Source organism: Pelophylax lessonae, assembly GCF_965119305.1.
Source record: "Pelophylax lessonae genome assembly, chromosome: 1".
In the NCBI taxonomy this organism is placed as follows: domain Eukaryota; kingdom Metazoa; phylum Chordata; class Amphibia; order Anura; family Ranidae; genus Pelophylax; species Pelophylax lessonae.
In genome coordinates, this window is record NC_138768.1 from 223,823,341 (window position 1) to 223,846,474 (window position 23,134).

The 23,134-nt window shown below is 41.7% G+C and overlaps 1 protein-coding gene across 1 annotated transcript in view; it reads right to left on the reverse strand.

The window, feature by feature from the left end:
• The window catches only part of MAPKAPK5 (MAPK activated protein kinase 5), a 108,815-nt gene that overhangs the window by 47,639 nt on the left and 38,042 nt on the right, over positions 1–23,134 (reverse strand). The window contains exons 2-4 of the mRNA XM_082243788.1: positions 21,027–21,100; positions 3,498–3,573; positions 994–1,091 (exon numbers count right to left, since the gene is read on the reverse strand). Of these exons, the coding sequence (XP_082099914.1) occupies positions 994–1,091; positions 3,498–3,573; positions 21,027–21,100 (248 nt within the window). The remainder of the gene's footprint in view (positions 1–993; positions 1,092–3,497; positions 3,574–21,026; positions 21,101–23,134) is intronic.

The window sequence follows — 23,134 nt, forward strand, 5'->3', positions numbered from 1 at the left end:
GGGGGGGGGGGGTCCCATTTAGAACACAACAAATCAGCAGGTATATCACCGCACTAAAATCAGATGTGTTCGTACGGCGATCTGTACGTTTTTTTCCGTTCAGCTCGCTGGGTTAAAAAAAAAAAAAAAAAAAACTTCCCCCCCAATCCTCCTAACACCTATGCTAACAAACCTGTGTAAGAGAGATGTATATACTTACCTATTTTCAAGCTCTCTTCAGTTACATGATTTAGCTCCCCTGTGTCTGCCAGTGTGGCTTCAGTAGAGAGGAAGGAGCACTGACAATGGATGGGCCGTTGAAGACAACGGGTGACATCACCAGCATTACTAGCTGTTGTTGGAGCGCCCTCTCCTCTCCCCTGCAGACGCCACTGGCTGTCATATGACCAGTCCGGAGCGGCTTAAAAAATAGGCAAGTATATACATCTGACAAAAGTTAGTTAGCATAGGTGTTAGGACAGTTTTAAAGCTAGTTATGTGTAAGTAGGAAATATATGTTAACGTGTATATTTTATATAATTTTGACTGCCTCAAGTCACTGGGAAAGATAATTACACTAATACCCTGCATAATACCTGACAGAGTAGCAGATGAAAAAAATCCTGTATTTTGTAACAATTTATTTATGCAAAAGCACCGACTCATACACTCAGATCAATATTGCATCTAAACATATAGCTAGCATTAGGAAGAATGATTAATAAAATAGTAGAGATCTGTCCAGCAAATGGAATTCGGAAACTTATTAGAGAGGTAATTGAAAGACAAACTGGAAAAGAAACAACTTTACGGCAACTTTAATGCACATAGAAAAATACTTTTAAAAACTATGTTATCCTACTAGAGGAATCTTACATACAGCTACAGGACAAATTATTGGTGCTCAACCTTCTGCAAAAGAATAAAAGTAAATATAATGAAAAAGAAAGCAGCATATAAAACATTCACTTAGGTTGAAAAGAAACTAAATTTAGCAGAAATGTCTGGTCTTACCTTGGACTAGATTCATGGGGAAACTGCACACTATTCGCATAAACATCGATGATTTGTACAATGTTTGAATGAGCTGCACACAGCATATGTAACCGTACCTTCAAGGGAAAAAGTAAAAGGTGTATGGTAAGGATATGTATAAGAAAACAAGTGGTAAATTGAAGGAAAAGCACCAAGTGATTAGAAGGCAAGAAAGGGCTACGGGAACATATTTTCAAGACATTCATTTTGAAAGCTCTTGATACAAAATCCTATTGGGATAACTGTGGAAACTGGTGACGTACTGGCTTTGTGCCAGAAATATACGTTCGAGAGATCTGGAAGATCTCTTGAACGTATATTTCTCAAAAGTAGTTAAAGGTTACCAGTTACATGGCTGTGCCAGGTATCAACCTTTGTGTGATCTCTTCAGGTTTCCTGTTATGGTTGTGAGTTCAATTGTGTGCTTATTCTCACAATGTTTATGCACAGTACAACTGCATATCATTCCCATCAAAGAAAATTAGCAGTGCTAATTATGGCTTATCTGTTTGCCATTGTACCAAGTAAATCAAGACCTTTGTGTGTAAAAAAAAAAAGAAGAAGAAGTAGTGCTATCGAGTACAATAGAGGATATAATTGGCACAGCAAGACAATGGCCCAGAGTAAATTTAAGTTTCATTAACAGCTTTCTGTACAAAATAAAACACTTGCAAAGGTAGTAACAGGCACAATAGTAAATTATGAGAAGCGCCTCTCACCCTTTAAGGTAGCAATAAACAATGTTTGTTGTCCAATATCCTCAACTTTATCAGATTTTTGTGATCTCAGCTACTTTACACACTTGTAAAACAATTGTATATCCATGTGTGGCACCTAACTCATTCCACCAAATGCTCATAGAAGGCATCAGGGCTTTCATCTTATGGATAACCACAATTTTTCTATTCAATAATTATCCTGGCATTCTGAGTACCAGTGACCAGTACTGCTTTATCGGATTCAAAATAAAGAAAATTAAGCGAGTTTTTTTCAGGACTGGCTACACAAACAAGTGCTTTTGGTCTTAGTTTTGGATAGATTAGGAAAGAATTTGAATCCATCAGGGTTTTACTGTGATTCAGGGATCCACTGTTTTTCTTCTACTTCCTGTACTGCTGACAAGGTTTTAACAGAAAAGGAGGGGAACTCTCCCGCAGCAAAACAGACAAAAGTTACAGTAGGGGAAGACTAGAACCTCTGTCAAATTCTTGTCTGTGCCATTTTTTTAGGTTCCCCTTCCTAACCCTTAGGCTCCTTACACATGGGATGGGCTCCGTTGGAGTCCTCCTGCTCAGCGGGGAATCTGTCTGCTGATCCCCACTGAGCAGGCCGATGGCTGGTCCATATCCATTCCACTTATGCAGAGGGACACAGACACAGCCCGCCCTCCTCTATGAGCAGTCAGATGTAAACGGACCACCTGTCCATTTACATCCTCCTACCATCTGATTCGTCAGATGGGTGGGGAAGGGATTCCCATGTTTTTTAGCGAATAGGATCAGATGTCAACAGGTGTCAACGCTCTATAGAGGAGACTGGAGTGGAGGGTCCGATTGGGTCCACCTGAAAAACTGACAGGTGGACCCGATCGGTCCACTAGTGTTAAAAAGGCAAAAAAAACCCTCTATTTATTTATTTTTTTAAATTACATATGCAAGCTTACATATTTCCTTTTTTTCCAGGAAATTATCTACACCTCTTTGAAGCAATCTAGTGTGCTAAAATCAGATTTTGAGGGCAAACACTTTTCACAACCAATGATTACATCTTCTCAAGTACAAATAAATCCTGCTCAATTAGTTGCTCCTCTCTAAGTTGTTTATTCACAGTTTTTATTTTAACATTACCTGTAGAAACACGAGGAGAAATGCTGCAATAGGAAAAAAGAAATACTGGAAAGTGTAAATACACTCATAAATAAAGCTATCTGTAAAAAGGTAGTTTCCTGCTTAGCTAGCCACCAAGCAATGCCCACTAGTCCTATGTTCATTATTCAAAAAAAGGGTTACCCACAACTATAGCAAGATGAATTTTGGTTAAAAAAAGTCCACCACTTTAAAAGGTTAGTGATGAGTGCCTTTGTCAGGTAAAATTAAAAAGCAACAATTACTGGCTTCTGACCCAACATCTATGGACTGAACAAGAAGCTTTTACAAACATTTCTCAGTTACACAAAAATAAAGGGGACCCAACGTATGAAAGTGTTCTTACAAATAAACAATTAAAGTCATTTTCCAGAGCCACCATTAGGGCTCTTTTACACATGGAGTACGTCAGGCGGACTCCGTTTTTTTCAGCGGGGGATCGATCCGCCGATCCCTCGCTGACATCCGATGCCCCATAGAGATGCATGGGGCGTCCGTTGAGATCCACCAAAAAAACTGACAGGCGGACCTGAACGGACTCCATGTGTGAAAGGGGCCTTAAAGTTTTAGGACAGTTTTTTTTTTTTTTTTTCACAAGGACAAATTTACAAAGCTCACCTCATTTCTGGCTTTTGGACGATCTATAAGAATCTTCAGTGCAAACCGCTCTTGAGTTGACTTTTTCACACATACCCTAAAAAAATAAAGATAGATTAAATATAAAATGGCATTTGGGGCTGTCAAAAGACATATACTGACAATTCGGTGCATAGTCATTTTAATATTTAATAAGCTTGAAAATAAAACATGTAAGAATTGTCCTAGAGAACCTTACGTTTTGCTGGTCAGGTGATCAGCTGTAGGAAGGAAGCCCGTTATTACATACTTACATAGTAGATAAGGATGAAAAAATAACACGTGTATGTACTCATGGCTATGGAGTGTGCAATAGAAGGGGCACTGACCATGTTTCTGAGGCCAATTCTCTGTAGAAGATAGCAGCAAGAATGCAGCAACGTTAGCTCATCCTTCTGAATCCAGATAGGAGGGAAAAACGGCCAATTTTAAAACTCTTTTGGCTAAGAAGCGTTTGACACAAAATTGCAGTGGATACCATAATAAAGTGAATAACTCCCAAATCCTCTGCCCAATAAACCACAGTGTGTTACACACTACGGATTATATTAATAGCCAAAAAACAGTTAACCTACAGGGAAACCCAGTCTTACTTTATACACAAAGCTGGAACTTGCCCATCACAGTGATCATTCCCCTGAAGGGGTCCCTAGAGTCTGGGAACCATAGAAATGGACCATGGCACTGGACCTGTATAGCACCATGCAGAGAATTACACATCTTACATTTCCTGCCAAGAGAAGTGCCAAACAAAGAATCCAGTGACCAAATAAACTTTACAGGCCAGCCCTACACCGTGGGGTCCGCGTACGATCCTTAAAAAGGAATTGCAGTTGGGGGGGGGGGGGGGACGACACATTAAAAGTCCGCTGCTACAAGTACTGTCCAGGTATCCCTTGATGTCGTCAATCAGCTTTGGGTGTAGGCGCCGGCATTGCAAGTAAAGAACACCAGCAGTGAAGCCTTCAGGTGGCAGTGGAGGATCCGAACAAGCGGAGCTTCCCCTTTTGGGTGGAGCTCAGCTTAAAGATAGACACCTAGGTAACTGACCTGGAAAATGCTAGATAGCCTAGGGATATATGCAGTCAGATCCTGACAGAAGCTTTGGTGGAAATATTAAATGGCTTAAAACAAAAAATATGGTACTTCTCCATCACCTAAGGACACTAGCAAAAGAACTGGAGCCTCGCAAAATGGATAGGGTATTATGGGTGTGCTGTAGGGGCAGATCTAGCAAGTCCAATCACCTGAAGGCAGCCAGCATATAACCCATGGTCTTAGAATACCAGTCTTGTGTCCTGTTTGAAATCCAATTTTTATATATCCACTAATTAAACACATCTTAACCCAATAACAAAAATTAAATATATTGAAGCTTACTAGTGCTTAAAGGGTTACTAAACCCCGGACCCTCGACGGAATTGGTTCTGGACCGTTTGCTACTTTAAACCACAAGGGTTGTCAGAGGGGACCCCTCACTAGCTGAGGGGGAACCAGGCTCGTTCTGTTGTTTTCTTTTTGCCTTTTTTTTGTTATGTTGTTTTTTCTCTTTTGCTATGTTGACTATGCCGTAGAGTCCTGAATATAAGGGTGGACTCTAGCCTAATGTCGTGTTATTAACCGGCTGAGATCTGTATTTCTTTGTATGCATTGCAACGTTATACTGACTGTGTGCACCATAACAAGTACTTATGTGCGTTTTCTCAATAAACCTTTCTTTTGATTAAAAAAAAAAAAAAAACCCAGGACCCTGCAATCACTATATCTGGTCTCCCACAGTACACAGAACATGGAAATGCAATCATTTTAGTAAATATAAACTGCTAAATACCTTTTCTCATCAGCAGTATGTAGCAGTCTTGTGACTTCTATCAGTGTTTGGTAAAGTTTGTAGGAGGAGCTTTCATACTGCACTGGCTGTTCTATCAGGATGCAGGACCCCTGACCCTCTTGCCTGGACAGTGCTGATTGGCACTGTGCTGATCACATGCACTCTCCCAAGAAAAAAAAATCTCTCCAGCAATACACCAAACTGAGCATGTGCAGATTCCAGTAACTGTTTTATCTGTACATGCAAGGGGAGGGTCTGTGCATACAGCATCAAACAGCCTTTTTACACAATGCGGAGGACTAGCCCCTTAGGTTCCACATTGCGTATAACAAGCATTATTTACTGCATATACAGGCTTTTTTTTTTCTGTTGTGGGTTTAATACTTTAAATTTGGTGGCTGCATTCGTTTTCAGGCTTTTTTTACCTTAAATTTTCACCAGGTGATCCTATGAATAACACACGTTATCCTAAGGTGGTTGTGTTCACCCCTCCACTGTATCTATGGAGAAAGCCATGGTTGTCACTAGGCTGTTAAAAGTCATTTTCAGGAGAGAGCTTGGAAGAAATAGAACATGGTTTGTGCTTAGTTAAATCCACAGAAAGTTAAACGGCATTTCTGCATTTTAAGATCAATAGGTATTTTCTATACTTGGTAAAAAATGTTCATAGGCTGAAAAATGAAAACTAATGCAGCCACCACATTTAGGAACCAGTAAGCTGCAATATAGTGCATTTTTTCTCTTTAATTAAAACTTCCTTTACCCATTTTGCCCATAGGTTTCTGTATACTCTGCGGCACTGAAATTTTAAGAAGTGTTATCAGTCCTTCCTAGCTGACCTCTGTAAACCAAAAGGCACCTTCCCATTATGTTATGGAGAGAAGGAGGTGTTCTGTGGTCCAAATCAGGAATGGGAAACTTGGGGTGGCAACATTACGCCTTCATAGATACAGTACAATGAGTGAGTGTTGTCACTCTGGTACAGAAAGTGTGTTATTGGCTAGATAACTAGATGAAACCAAGGCAAAAGAAGCATGGAAAAAAGAAAAAAAGTATGGCAGCCAAGGACTGCTAAGCTGCAATGTATGATATTTTGTTCTTGGATTTAACCTTCCTAGCGGTATTCCTGAGTGTGACTCGGGGTTAATTTTCAGTACCAAAAGCGGTAACCCCGAGCCACACTCGGGATTACCCCAGAATGATACTCACCTTCCCTGCGATCCCCCGCCATTCTCCCCAGCCTTCCTCCTGCTGTCCTCTCGCTCAGCCGATGCCCGCACCTTCTTCCGGTTCCCTTCCCTGCGAGCGCTGCGTCGCAGGAGGGTGGAACTGGCAGGATATAATAAAAAAAAAAAAAAAAAAAAGAAGACATGATACAGTGTAATCTGTTAGAATTACAACTTTGTACCATGCCATTTCACCTAGAGGCTTTTCCAGTGCCCTGCCTGTACTTTTTGAGTACTTTATGCCCGGAAAATTGAGAGCCTCCATGGCATCTAAAAAGCTTTCTTTTAGCTCTAAAACACTTTTGGACCAAATGGAAAACAGCGACGGTGTATCGGAATTATTTGAAGAACTGAGTTATAGCGATTCGTGGGAAAATTCATCATCAGGTACTAAAACTGACAACATTGACGATTCTGCGACTGAGCTCAGCGATGTGCGGACTTAGTGCTCTATTGACTGCGATACGGATCAGGCAGCGCCCCCGAGTACAGATTCTCCCTCATAAAAAAATATCCCCACTTCAAAAACAATGAAGAATTCGATTACATTATTATTACATTTTAATTTAGGATTTCGTGTTTCAAACTTTATCATACCCGGAATGTTTACTAGACTCTTGTTTGGACAGATTTAAGTGAGTTATTCCTAAGAATTGCAGGCCTAAAATATAATATACATTTCCATGCAAAACAACGTACCGCTTTCAGCACAGAAATTCTGACATAATCAGACCGCCAGGGAGGTTAAATACACTTTAATGTATAAATAGCTATACATTATATTTTACAGAACTTGCAAAAATCATTCATTGCAGTTTTTCATTGAAATGAACACCATCTGTACAAATGACAATTCCTGTAAGCTTTCTAATAGGAAGAAGGGTTTAGCATTTTATTATGGGTGTACAGCTATGAAACAACTGCAGGGAAGGCATGGCCACTACGCATCAGAAAGGTTATTGTCGGCTAAGGCAGAAATGGCACGTATCAGACGACAGGACAGGCCCTCAAAAGGAAGCATTTCTGTGCTCTGGTATAAATAGATGAAGCCTACATTACTGTGTCAGTGTGTGTAACTAAAGACTAAGGAAAGGACACAAGAGCCATGCAAATTTTTAAATATAATAACATTCATGTCTACTGTCATAAATATTTAAATATTCCACAAGCAAAAATATAGCAGAAAGGAAATATCGGTCATTAAGGAAAACTGTAGCTAAAAAAATAGTACTTATAAGCAAAAGGGATACACAAAGCTAAATTTCAACTGCTAAGATAGTTACTATTTAACAAGTCCTACACTGAATTTTTTTTTTCCTTGAGCAAAAATGTACCTAAAAAAGACATTCATCTTAAATGTAATTACTGATAAGGACCAGCTGTCTAAAGAAAAGCTATTCTTCTCACGGCATCCAACTAAAAACATTTTTATAAAAAATAAATAAATACTTGCCAGTTTGCATTAGCTGGCTTTTCCAGAATAATCTCTTCCACAAAGTGCAAAAATACATAAATAAATTGCGCTGCTATGGGGTACAGCTCAATCAGATATCACTTTACTGTAGTCATTTAAAGGGTCATTAAAAGGTTCACTTAAAAAAAATAAAAATAAAATAAAACAATCATGTCATACTTACCTGCTCTGTGCTTCAGTTTTGAACACAGCAGGCCCCCGATTCTCTGCTTTTTAGTTCTCCTGGCGTCTCCTCTTTAGACAGTGCCTCCAATAGCAAGTTACTTGCTCTGGGGGCACTGGTGCATGCTCTCTCCCAAGCCCCGTTATATGCGTCCATAAGACACAGAGCTGCGGTTCGCCCCCCTCTCCTTATTGGCTCACTGGTTGTGACTGACAGTAGCAGGTGCCAATGGCTCCCGCTGCTGTCTCGGCCAACGAGGAATGAGAGACCCGGGAGAAGCATAGGCCTCATGCACATTGCTGGAATGGGTTCAGGTGAGTATTATGGGGAGGCCACTGCAAACAGAAGGTTTTCTACTTTCATGCATAGAATGGTTATTACAGGTTGCTGCACTTTGTAGATGCTCAATATACTTATTTAATACAGCTACCAATCCCAGGAAAATGCTGAGAAGTGCCAGTTATCCTGGAAGTGCCCTTTAACAATGTCTAATGAAGCCTGTCAGGGCTGAAGAATACCCTGGGTGACAGCCAATGAAACTAAAAAAAGTTAACTGCTGGACTTGATGGTCTCCCTGCTGAATGTTAATACGTGTATGCAGAATTTCTGACCCCTCAACTACTTAAAGTGTTTGTTTTTTTTGTGTTAGGGTAACAAAAAATCTTGTTCCCTTAAAGCATGACATACAACACAGTGCTTGTGCTGTGTCATTTGGCCACCTGTAACACCCAAAAAACCTGGCTGATCCTGCCAGTTTCCGCCCTCCTTCCTGTACATTTACCACGGTGTATCATGGCTGCTGAGCCTTGACACTGTGGTCAGCATACGTGTTCATGTACATTGCGATTAGGATATCCATCCCGGCACTAATTTTTTGCTTCAGATTCAGTTGACCTTCTAATTCACTTTTCCATCCACATTAATATATCCACAATATAGACCAAAAATCCACAACTTTTGCACATACGCACTTTTATTCATCATTTATTTAACATTTCCATATACATATATACACATGATTATTATTTTATATTATATATATGTTATATGTCTTATATAAGTTGTTGCACTCGGTTGCTTATAGCAACAGTATTAAGGTTCATCTGCCTTTTTTCACTCAAGTCTTTCGTTCATCATATTTATTATTTTATCATCATATTCATCACCATCACCATTATTATTGGTTGATTCATACACTATTTTACATATCAATATTTCTCATTTATATTCATCTGTTGTTTATCAACAGTGTGTGTCACTGGACTGTTTTTTCACTGGTAATGTTTTTTGATCAATTGTCATTTTTTCACACATTTTTACATTTGTGGTCACCAGTGTCCGCACATCATGCATTTTCATCATCATATATACTTTATGAGCCCTATGTTTGGTTGAGTATGTTTGTCGCCACACTACAACAACATACCTATGTGTCTAAACTTGAATTAATTATATATATATTCTTTTTTGTGGCTTTAGAACATACTCCAAATATATGTGCATACACTACAGTCACATGCATGTGTTTTTATTTATTATTAAATTAAATTTTTATTTTTCAATTCAATACACATACATGTTCTCTTGTAGTTTTAGAACATACCCCATGCAAGTGCACATACACATATGTGTCCCTTTGCTATTTATATGCACACACATATGGTTCATACATATACACATTTTCTTTTCACTCACACGTATAATTTCCCTTGTGGATATTTATTTGGATAAAAATGAAGGTCTATGGTTTTATTTGACTTTATATACACCTTATTCTGAAGCTCAATGTATATGTATATGGGAACACATAAGAATTGTGTGTACACAAGTTATACATTCTTGTATTGCATCATGTATTTTGCCGATTTGGATTTTCCTTGCGCTCACATGATTTTATTATTATAATTTTTATTTTACTATGTTCCTCCATCTATGCATTTTTGTTTAATTATGCACTGTCATGTTTTTGTGTTGTGCTTCTTTATGAAGCGATTTCCAAATGTACTCCCAATAGTCTCAGGTGTTGGATTACGGAATAATTGGTTCCTCATTGAGGATAATGAAGTTAACAACATAAACCTGCGAGTAATCGCATCAATCAGTCAAGAATTTTTGTCTGTTAAAAGCAACCGATTTCCGTCATCCTTCACTATGGTTATGAGTAAGCGGCCGTGTGTGCCGTGAAACGCGTAAACCTGGACTACCTGTTCCCTGCACTGTCTGCCTGCTTATGATTTTGAAGAATAAAGAGACCTTATTGTTTTCATATACCTGAGTGCGGCTCTACTACTTCTCTAGCATACGTGTCTCCGTCATCTGCAGCCCTGCACTGTCCTCCTCTCCCCCCTCCCCTCCCTGCTCGTCAGTGCCCATCCTATTCCCTCTTGCTGCTCTCATAATTATTTTAAAATTATCTAATCCCCTCTGTAATATAACACTAGGTGCTCCTGTGCCTGTGTTATAGAAAAAATATGCGATCTGTACCTAAATCCGAGCGGCTTCCAGCAATCACGTAACCGCTCAGCTTTCTTTCTTTCTCTCTCTCTCTCTCTTCGCTTCCCCTCCTCCCCAGCTGACATCAGCTGCCATGCTCGGGACCGCCCACTGGAACTGTCAGCCAGAGATCTGAGTAGTCAGCTGAGCGCCCCGGAGACACTCGGATTTAGGTACAGATCTGCATAATTTTTCTAGAACACAGGCACAGAAGCACTTCGTGTTCTATTACAGAGGGGATTAGATTATTTTATATTAAGTGGCTTAACAACCACTAAGCTTTGTACTGGAGCGATGGATGTGGGTAGACTCCCGGCTTCTATGATGGAGGCATTTATAGTAGTACTGCCAAAACCTGGCAAAGATAAAATTGTTGTGCGGTTCTTATTCCTCCATATCTTTACTGACCTGCGACATTCAAATTTTGGCTCCCTTATGCCCCATACACACATGCAGATTATCTGCAGACTTTTGTCTGCAGACTTACCAAAACCATATAATATGAGGTCAAACCTAAACATTTTTAATTTGTATGCAATCCGGCAGGCCCTTGCACTACATAGAAAAGGTAAGTCTGCAGACAAAAGTCTGCAGATAATCTGCACGTGTGTATGGGGCATTAGGCTAAAAATATTGTTATTCTTTCAATTATGCGTCCTGATCAATCAGGCTTTATGCAAGAGCACATTTGACAATATCAGACAACTATATATTTATGGGGCGGCACATCAGAGACAGAGTGGGCTGGTGTTAGCCTTCGATATAAAAAAAGGCGTTTGACCCTGTTAAGTGGCTGCTTTTGTGGGAAACCCTGTCCAGATTTGGGTCCAACTCCTTTAGGCTAAAGGCCCGTACACACGTAGCGATTGTCAGCCGTAAATATTCGGCCAATGTCCGATCGGCCGATTGTCGGCTTGTTAGTATGATGCTTCTGACAACCGACTGCGACTTTTCGGCCGAACAGAATCTGGTGTGCAGGCTTTAAAATGTTTGTTGGCCAACACCAGAACGGCCGATTGTTCCTCAGTCAGTACAGAATTCGGCCGACAACTGCAGATGAGCAAGACTGGGCATGCTCAGAGAAGAAAAAACACACGGAAATTTAACCATCACATGACATCACTTCTGCAGTCGGCTGTTGTTGGCCGACAAAATTCATGTGCAGTCTTTAGCACTTTTCAACCGACAGGACAGCACCGGACAAAAGACGGCCGATCGTTCGGCCGACAATCGCTACGTGTGTACGGGGCTTAAGTTCACACATGCAAATTGGATGTGCTTTGAACCGCATCCAATTTCGCATGATATGTGAAAGAATGCTGCTTTCTATTGTGCCTGTTCACATATGTGCGATGCAGCCGGATTGCGGATTTAGTGCAAATTGAAAGAGTCCTGTCAGTTTTCTGAGAACTGCGGTCCAGCTGAGGTGTGAATTCAGGCTCACTGACTTCAATGGGAACGCTTCTGAAATCGCACAGGTCATTCAGTTCTGAACAGGATAAAATCCTGACCTGATACTGATCAAAAACTGACTGGAAATGCTAAACAACTACTTTGTCAATTAGCTGTGAAAAAGGAGCTTTAGTTTGCACCGCACATGTGCGAACCCAGCCTTACACTAATCCATGTGCAAGGGATTATACCAACCGAAATTTATCACCAATTTTCTCTCTCCCGCTATTTCTATTAGGCAGACCACTGAGGTTGGTGGCATCTGCTGGGGCCCGCTGGAGGAGAAAATCTCACTCTACGTGGCACCGAAGCCTCATTCCATGGGCTCATGCAAGTGGTGGGGGGGGTTTCAGAGTGGTCTCGGGTAGGACAGATCTGTAGCATACCCAATAGACCCTACCTTAGCGTATGGGTATTTCTAAATGTCTGAATTACAGGTATCCCCGATGTTTAAATATTTGGGTATTAATATTTATGCTAGCTTTACTAACTATGAACCCCTTAAATTTTTCCCCCATGTTGTCCGGTATGGAAGTGAGACTTCGTGCGTGGACTTCTTTAACTTTAAACCTTATTAGGCATATAAATATAGCGAAGATGATTTTTCTCCCTAAGCTACGTTACGTTCTTTGAGCCTCTCCAGTTTTTCCCCTAAGTGACTATTTGTCAGAATATTGACTCCATTATATCTTCGTATTATTTAGAGTAATTCCCACCCAAGGTTTGCTAGAGCCCCCCTCCAAGCACCCACTTTGTTGGATGGCCTAGCTTGCCCTTATTTTTACAATTACTTTCTAGCCTCCCAGTTGACCTATGTTTATAACTGGTTTCACCTGGATGCTCATAACCCCTCTACCACTCTGAAACCAGGATGCTCATAACCCCTCTACCACTCTAATTTTAGCTTTTTAGGGTACCTCTAGGGGGCTCAAGGATGAGGTTCACTGCTGGTTACCTTTAATGTGTCAGAAATTCTCCCCTATAGATGTTTGTTTTTTAACATGGTCTGCAGCAGGAAAGCTCCTCTCTGGCGGCAAGGTCCTTCGAATGCACCATTGTGGCGCAATCCTAATTTTAAAGAACTTTACAATCATCCAGATACATCCTGGTCCTGGTGGATAGCTAAGGGGATCATTCACATATCTCCGATGTATGTGGAAGGTACCTTCATCTCCTTACAGAAAGGGCTGGTGTGTCTAATAACTGGATTTTTGTCTTACCGTAAAATCCTTTTCTCTGATGTTCATTGAGGGACACCACTCCATATCTTCTTGACCCTTGGGCTTATGCTGCCCCCTACAGGAGGAAACCTAGGCAGAAAAAAAAAAGTTTGACTACGCTATAGGGCAGTCCCACTCCCAGTTCCTGCTATAGGTCTTCAGTTTTGTAACAAGCAGCGTCGGAAGAACATATAACCCAACTCAAGAGGGGCGAGTGCTGTGTCCGTCAATGAACATCAGAGAAAAAGATTTTACGGTTAGACAAAAATCCAGTTTTCTCTTTTGTTCATTGACGGACACAACTCCATATATGGCCTTGACCCCTGGGAGGTCCCAAAGCACAGTAAACATTAGGGGAGGAAAGAACACAGCGATAAAACACACTTTGCAAAAGGCTAAAATGTAGCCAACCACGTAAAAAAAGAGAAGAAGTTCAACCAGGAACAGGAGCTCACCTGACAAGTATAAACCCTCAAAAGAGGACTAATCCTCTCCAACAGTGGCCTGCAAAACCTTGCAGCCAAAAGCAGCATCCGCAGATGCCAACACATCCACCCTATAACATTTTGTGAAAGTGTGCACGGATGACCAAGTGGCCACCTTGCAAACCAGCACCACTGACGCCTGATGACGGAAGGCCTAGGAGGCACTAAGCACCCTTGTAGAATGCGCCTTAACAGGGAAAGGAGGATCCTGACCCTTAATGGAGTAGGCCTGCAACACCGTCTGCCTGATCATCTGGAAATGTCTCAGCAGACACGGCCAGCCCCTTACAAGGTCCATCTGTAAGGACAAATAGGAAATCAGTATTTCTGAATGACTCAGTCACTGACAGGTACACCCTGATCGCCCGAACCACATCCAAAGAATGCAAGGTGCTTAGGCTTAGGACACAAGGAAGGCAACACAATGTCTTCATTTAAAAATGGAAACCAGAGACGACCTTAGGAAGGAACGGGTGCTGAAAGAAAATTGCCAGGGCTGAAATCTGGCCTTTGATGGTGCCCAAGGCCAAACGCGGATCTACACCTCTCTGGAGAAACTTAAAGCCAGCGACTGTAAAGCAGGATGAAGATCGGCCCTTGAGCTAAAAGATCTTCTTCGAGAGGGAGTCTCCAAGTCTCTGTCTCTGCGTGCCAAGACCTGCAAGGGCCAGTCTGGGGCCTCTAGGATGACCGGAATTCCCTTCTGCCTCGATTCTTCGCAGGAGTCTTGGCAGAAGAGTTATCAGAGGAAATGCGTATATCAGACAATACTGGCCCCTAGGGGCCACCAGTGTGTCTGTGGCGTCAGCCATAGGATCCCGAGACCTTGCTATGAACCTCTGCAGCTTCCTGTTGAGACAAGAGGCAAACAGGTCCACATCGGGGGTCCCACACTGGAGACACAGTTGATAAAACACCTCAGGGTGGAGAGACTATTCTCCCTGATCCAACGACTGCTGACTGAGGTAGTCCGCCTGCCAATTTTCCACCCCTGGAATATGCACAGCAGAGATGGCTGGAACAAAGTGTTCTGCCCACCTTAGAATGCCGGCTACTTCCCGGGCTGGTAGGGCACTTTTGGTGCCCCCTTGATGATTGACATTTGCCACGGTCGTGGCATTGTCCGATTAAGTCCTTACCGGTCGCCCTTGCAGATGATCCATCTAATAGGTCAGGCAAAATCTGATCACCCTAATTACCAGGATATTGACTGGCAGGCTGGACTGTCCAAACACCTTGAGCACAATCCATGCCCAAGACTGCTCCCCACACCTTTCAGTACAGGGAGAGAAAGGATTTTCCCTATCGAAGCGCCAGAGAGCGGAGCCACCAGATCAGGGACCCTCTCGTTCCCCGGCTCAACAGTATCCGATTGTCTAGACACTGTGGATCCTTGTTCCATTTGACAAGAATCTCCTTATGCAGAGATCTGTTATGGAACTGAGCAAACTGAACCACCTTGAAGGTGGAGAACATCAGGCCCAGCACTAGCATGCAGGTCCTGAGAGATGACTGCTGGTTGGACAACAGGAACCAAATCGCATCCTGCAGCTTCTAGGGAAGAAACACCTGGGCTGAGGCCTGAGTCCAGGGTCAGAAAACGCTGATGCACAACATATTGGGATATGAAGGTAAGCATCCTTGATGTCAATAGAGCCCAGAAAATCCACTTGATGAAGGGATGCCACTACTGTGAGAATGGACTCCATCCGAAATTTCTGAACCCGCACAAAGCAATTCAAGGCCTTGAGGTCCAGTATTGGACGTACCTTGCCTTCCTTCCAGGGAACAGTAAATAGGTTTGAATAAAACCCCTGAAAGTGTTCTGATTCTGGAACCGGTACAAGGACTCCTTGTGAGAGCAAATCCTGTACCGCCCCAAGAAGACCTCGCAGTCAATCTGGGGACAAGTGCAGGTTGGAAGGGAAGAACCTTGCCAGAGGCCAGGACCAAAACTTGGTCTTGTAACCAGACTGATTCAACTCGTGGACCCATTTGTCTTGAATCAAGGAGGTCCACAAATCCAGAAAGAAGCAGATGTCCCCCCACCCCAGATATGGGTGAGGGCACCCCTTCGGGCAGAAGTGGGCTTGTCTGCGTTCCCAGAGGAACCCACTCTCGGCTTATCAGGCCGGGGCCTCTTGGAACCCCCCTGCGGGGTTACGGGTGGATTTTGATCCCCTGGTCCTTAGGTCCGAATGGACAAAAGGACCGATTATGGACCGAGAAGAAAGTGCCACGTTTGCGACTAAACTCTTTGCTCCTGGTAGTCTGCGGAAGCAGAGTACGCTTACCTCCTGTAAGACCCTTAATGATCTCTTCCATGGAAACTCTGAACAGTATCCTACAAAAGGGGAGATCAGTCAGTACCTTCTTGGAAGCCTGGTCCGTAAACCAGTATTTTAGCCATATAAATGCAGTGAAGGGTCACCGCTGTCACAGACACCCTGCAAGCTAAGGGGGCCGCATCTAGAGAGGCATCACAGATCTACTGCAACCCCTGGACCAACTGGTCCGCCAGCTCCGTCAGGTCAGGAGGCGGCTGTTCCAAATCCTGGCATAGTAGCTTAGCCAATTCCATAAGGCCTGGGAAACCAAGGTTATGGCCAACACTGGCCGAAAAATGGAACCGGCCATGGTAAAAAGATATCAGACCAGAGATTCAACTCTCAAGTTAAAAGGGTCCTTAAAGGACAGAGAGTTCTCCATCGGGAGAAGGGAGGCTTTATTCAACCTGAAAGCCTGAGAGTCCACCACAGGTGATACAGTCAGTTTCTTCAAAAGGATACCTTCTAGCGAGACGCTTAGGGAACCTCACTGACTCGCGACAATGCTGTCGTAATAGGCGGGAAAGGGGAATACCTTTGTCACTGTAAGGCTTTGCGGGTACCAAAGTGCACCTGCGCAGCCGACGCAGCTGTAGCCGTGTCATTCAATTTTACAGTTTACAGCATTGATACAATCAGTGCATTCACTAGCGCCTTTTCATGCGAGGCTGTAGTGGAAGGGGGATTCATTATCAGAGCACTCCCGATGCGTGGCCGCAGACCCAGTAGGGTGACTCATGTCCACGGCGGCCAAATTACCTCAGAATCTGAGGAAACCGAGGATGCAGGTGAAGGCGGAGGACGATTTTTGCTCGTCCTATTTTGGGGGGGCCGTATCTAACCTGGACACTAGTGACTGCAGGACCGCCGTCATAAGAGACAAAGCTGACTGGGACCCAGAGGGCCCCACAGCCTCAGAGGGGTCAGGTGGCAACACGTGCTCCAGGGACTCCATGGGTTAACCTGGGGACCGCCAACAAAAATGTAGTAAATTGCTGTAAGGGGGGGGGGGGGAGTTATGTGGGACGGCAGGGCGCTCTGGAGTCCGACCAACCCAGGGAGGAGCCCACGTTCACCCCGAAAAACCACCAGAAGGAGGGGGGGGGGGGGGACACACTACTCACCACACCTTGGGACCAGGTGGGCACCGCTCCAGGCAGAAGACCAAACCATCATGAAATGGGGGGTGCTGCGGGCAAGAGGCACACTGCGACTCAGGTCATGACCAGGGCTATACGTCCTCATGAGGCGTTTACTCGCCAGCCAGCCCCCGTCCAGTGGGGCTATGTCACGGTCCACCTAGCATGGAGCTAAGGTCAGAATAGATTGAAGTTCTCACAGGAACAGAAAAATAAAAGAAGCAAAAAATTCCATTTAAAAAGGAAAAAAAACGCTAGGACCAGAGATCCCAGCATGGAACTGGGTCCTTACTCCTGATTAGGCAATGCCAAGCCGCTTCAAGCAAAGCCAACAGAATACTGGCATGTATAAAAAAAGGGGATTCACTCCAGAAATAAAGAGATTATTCTCCCACTCTACAAGACTCTGGTTCCGGGCCACATCTGGAGTATGCTGTCCAGTTCTGGGCACCGGTCCTAAGGAAGGATGTGCTGGAACTGGAGAGAGTCCAGAGAAGGGCAACAAAAATAATTAGGGGAATGGAGGACATCAGCTATGAGGAAAGACTACAACGACTGAACTCTGGAGAAGAGACGCTTTAGGGGGGATATGATATTATTGTACAAATACTGTACTGGCGACCCTAGCATAAGGAACAAACGTTTTAGAGAAAGGGAATACAATAAGACACGTGGCCACTCACAAAACTAGAGGAAAAACTGTTTAACCTTAAAATACGTAAGGGGTTCTTCACTGTCAGAGCAGTAAGGATGTGGAATTCGCTTCCACAAGCAGTGGTATCAGAAGGGAGATATTGGGTTGGTGAAATTCTCGCGCTGTCACTCTATATGAATCCTAAATTCCTTTAAAGCTGCAGGTACTGTTATTGGTAACCTACGCAATTCAGAAATGTATAACAGGGGGGAGTACCGCGCTTAAAAGGTGCTTAGTGCATGTTATTCATACATTTAATATTTTACTTTCAGTGCTTTCAAATGTTTATAATAAAATATAAATATTCTCCAGTGCATAAAATTATATAAATATTCTCCAGTGCATAAAATTTAAAAAAATTCTCATTAATAAATAAAATATTTCTTACAAGTGATGTAAATATGTGCTATAAACAATCCTTAAATATATCAAAATTTGTAAAAATGAAAATAAAAATAAAATGCCAGTGATATATTATGTGCTTATAAGTTTCCAATAATTAAATAATTCAAAAGTGAAAAAGTGCCAAAGTGTCCTTGTATATATAAATAAAATGGTGTATATTCAAACGCCTTTTCTTTCCCAAAATTCATGCAGGTGCTCTTCCATGCAGTGGCCACTAGGTGTCCTAAGCGCTCACCTCAATTGGCTTTATAACCAGCTTTGTATGGTATCATATGTAATCCTCCTTTTCTATGGTTGATGGGTCCGGTCACTAATTCTCACACTTATCCCTTTTAACACGATATTCCAGGGGGTGTGTGTGGAGCCTTTGAATCTCCAAAATAAATGGGGCCACAATAGTGAGGTACCGTTTGGTGATTTTATTAAAAGAGATAAAAGTAACAGACTCACATTTTCCTTCGACTTTGCCAATGCATAACAATTGTAATGTCGCTACGTCACTTCCGGTTTGGCGTCCTACGCGTTACGCTGCGTGCCCACACAGCTTCTTCCAGGGATATCCCTGGAAGAAGCTGTGTGGGCACGCAGCGTAACGCGTAGGACGCCAAACCGGAAGTGACGTAGCGACATTACAATTGTTATGCATTGGCAAAGACGAAGGAAAATGTGAGTCTGTTACTTTTATCTCTTTTAATAAAATCACCAAACGGTACCTCACTATTGTGGCCCCATTTATTTTGGAGATTCAAAGGCTCCACACACATCCCCTGGAATATCGTGTTAAAAGGGATAAGTGTGAGAATTAGTGACCGGACCCATCAACCATAGAAAAGGAGGATTACATATGATACCATACAAAGCTGGTTATAAAGCCAATTGAGGTGAGCGCTTAGGACACCTAGTGGCCACTGCATGGAAGAGCACCTGCATGAATTTTGGGAAAGAAAAGGCGTTTGAATATACACCATTTTATTTATATATACAAGGACACTTTGGCACTTTTTCACTTTTGAATTATTTAATTATTGGAAACTTATAAGCACATAATTTATCACTGGCATTTTATTTTTATTTTCATTTTTACAAATTTTGATATATTTAAGGATTGTTTATAGCACATATTTACATCACTTGTAAGAAATATTTTATTTATTAATGAGAATTTTTTTAAATTTTATGCACTGGAGAATATTTATATAATTTTATGCACTGGAGAATATTTATATTTTATTATAAACATTTGAAAGCACTGAAAGTAAAATATTAAATGTATGAATAACATGCACTAAGCACCTTTTAAGCGCGGTACTCCCCCCTGTTATACATATCAGAAGGGAGCATCGATAGTTTCAAAAAACTATTAGATGGGCACCTTAAAGACCACAACATACAGGGGTATACAATGTACGGTTAACAGCAAACACACACACATCACAGGTTGAACTGGATGGACTGATGTCTTTTTTCAACCTCACAAACTATGTAACACTATGTAACGGAGCTGTGTCTGTCAATGAACGAAATTATTTTTTTTTTCTTTTTTAAGTACCTCTTATTACATCATGCTGTGCAAGCCCAATTTGGGTTGCTGGGAGTAGACTCCTTTGGAACATCTCATGGCAGACCCTGATATTGCGAAGTTGATAACTACCTTTTGTAGTGCATTGCAATCTGCAGGTTCACATCCCTTTGCTTCCTCCTATGGGAAATGGCATGCTTCCCTTCCTGATCTTACAGATGAGGATTGGGTGGGGGCTACCAAAACTTTCCTACAGGATATTAGTACGGCAAATAAGTTTACACATTTTAAATTTATTAACCAACTGCATTATATTCCTGCTAAATTTAATCGTATGGGGTTGATGGAACAAGTCTGCCATCCTAAATGTGGGGCAGTTTCTGGTAATGTTTTGCATATGCTTAGGTTTTGTCCAAACTTGTCCTCTTTTTGTGCTGAATTGTTTGATATGCTAACAACCCGTCTTAGCCTGCAAGCTCCAAAAACCCAGTGGTTTGCCTACCTGGTGTACAAAACAATATTCTGCTTACTTGTAATCATCTTATGTTTCGCTTGATATTTTTTTTTTATGCTGCATTGGAAGGATCCAGTTCCGCCCATACTGCCATATGTCTGTTGCCTGAAAAATCAGGCATTACCTTTGTTTAAACAGATTAATAAGTGACGTGCCTGTTCTAAAAAGTTTACTAAAGCATGAGTTTACTGAGCAATACCTGGAAGATTACCGCTATCACTGTCGTAGCATCACTTGTAATGCAATCTACTACGGAGACTTTCAGCTTTCCCAAGAGCCCATAAAAAGGTAAGAGAGATATGCGTATTTACATTGTGCCAAGCTGTTCCAATTTAAATATGCCATACAAATACTTCCATAAAAGTAGTGATAGCAAATTCATCTGGGAAAATCTAGTTTTCTATTTTTTTTTTTCCATTTCTTTCTTCATAATGAAAGTTTATAAAATAAAGATGCATATAATCAAACATTTTACCAAACCATTGAAAACAAGACAGAATAAAATAGGAGTCAAAACAGCAATAGCGAACATGCCTACATTTCAGAAGAATATAAAAAGAATGCAATACCTTACTGGACCACTGATTCCAGCCCCAAGCTTCTGCGTCCAGTTAATGTTGTACTCTTCCAAGATAGAAGTATCCTGTGTGCAAACACACAGATAAAGATAGTTAAACATAATGTTAAGAATGAGAAAGTGATTTTTGGCAATAATAAAATACAAGTACATTTCGCCCCCACCTCCCAACCCTCCAAAGCTTTTTGTAACATTCTAAACAAACATTCTGGAAATACAGTTCATTTGTGATCTTCTGCCACTGTTCAAGTGTATGTAAGGTATATATTTATTATATAATCCAGCTTTGTTAAAAATTCTGCATCTAATTTTCGCCCTGTGCAATGCTCCCGTTTCCAGGGGATGCCGGTTCCTTATCTGTACCACGTTTGTCACCACGTTTCCAGGGGTGCTGGTTCCCACAATAAACTCAAACACTATGTGCCAATGCATACCCCAATGCAGTGTCATCAGCAATTACATAATGTGACATGCACAAGCCCAGCCTCTATTTCAATTGCAATGCTTACAGTAAAACTTTTAGAGCAGTCATGCCTGCAAAGAATCTATGGACTGTTGCACCAAAGCGCTATGAGCATAGAGGTCAATTCACTAAGAGATAAATACCACAAATGTCTGCCTTAAAAAAATTAAATGTGCCATTTATCTCAAAAGTCACTAAAAAGCATGCATCGTGTTTTATTTTTTAGACACCAACTCTACCCGGGCACAGTGTCGCACGACCGCGCAACCGTCAGCCAAAGCAATGCAGTGCAGTCTCACAAAAAACAGCCCGGTCACCAAGGAGGCAAAAACCTTCCCAAATAACCTTCCAGGTTAAGATTTGATTATTTATGTTCAAAGGTATCCTACGTGTTGTTACCATGCAATCTTTTACTGTTCTGAATTGTTCGTTTATATTGTCATTGTTGAACCAAAATTCTTTGGTAGGAATAAAATACAAAAAATGCATTGAAAAGTTTTTTCCTCTATCTTTTCTTAAAATTTGGTAGTCGTATCCCAAAAAATTCTAAGTATCATTTTCTTTATCTCATGGATGAAATGTGAGAAATAACGTATATATATCATACAATCATTCCATAAGCACATACCACATACACTGCATATATCATTTAAGGAAAATATAAAATAGTTTACCATTTACCAATAAAAAAAAAAAAAAATGTGTTACACAATATTTAGCACCTAATATTTTTATGCTCTTTTATCTTCAAATTTTTTTCACAGGCTGAAGCTTTTTTTTTTTAGCCAGCAAGCCAACTGATCAAAAAAAATAACCTAACCGATTCCCCTCGATACAAAATTTTCCAACAAGGCCGTTTGAGAGCAGTGAATACTTCGATCATCAGGAATGGCTGTAGATGGACCGAAAACCGACATTCCCTGCCTGGTTGAAATTCAATCCATCTATGGCCGGCTTATCACTGCACCAGAGAAAGATTTTTCAATGAATAAAAGGCACAGAAATATTGTGAAACTATGAAAACAATCTCCTTCTAGTGAAATGTTACAATTTAATTACATTCCTGAGCTCAGAGCAGAACGTTTCCACACTGAGGCCTCATGCACATGAACATAAAAAATGCTGCTTTTTTGACCTGTAAACACCCCTCTATTTTAGGCTGTGTCCAGGTGTAAAAGAGTTTGTAAACCGCTGGGACATTTTTTTTTTTTTTACACTCTGCAAAGGTAAAAGGCATAGTGTGCTAGCATGCATTGCATACTAGCACATTATGTTAAACTTACCTTAAAACAAAGCCCTCCCACAAAGAGATCTAAGAGCTGCAGTTGGCTCCTATCTTCACTCTTCTTGCGTCCGGGTTTGGGAGACTCCAGCTCTGTGACTGGCCAGAGCTGCGATGACATCACTCCTGCGCATGCGCACGGGGAGCTGCCAATTAGGGCACAGGGCTTGGAAGAAACAGAACGGCTGGCTGTCCCTTCAGAGTGCATGTGCCAATGATGTCACTGGCTGCATGTAATGCAAATATCTCCTAAACAGTGCCTGTTTAGGAGATATTTACAGTACCCATAGGTAAAGCCTTATTATAGGATTACCTGTAGGTAAAAGTAATGTGTGGATCTTTACTTCCACTTTAA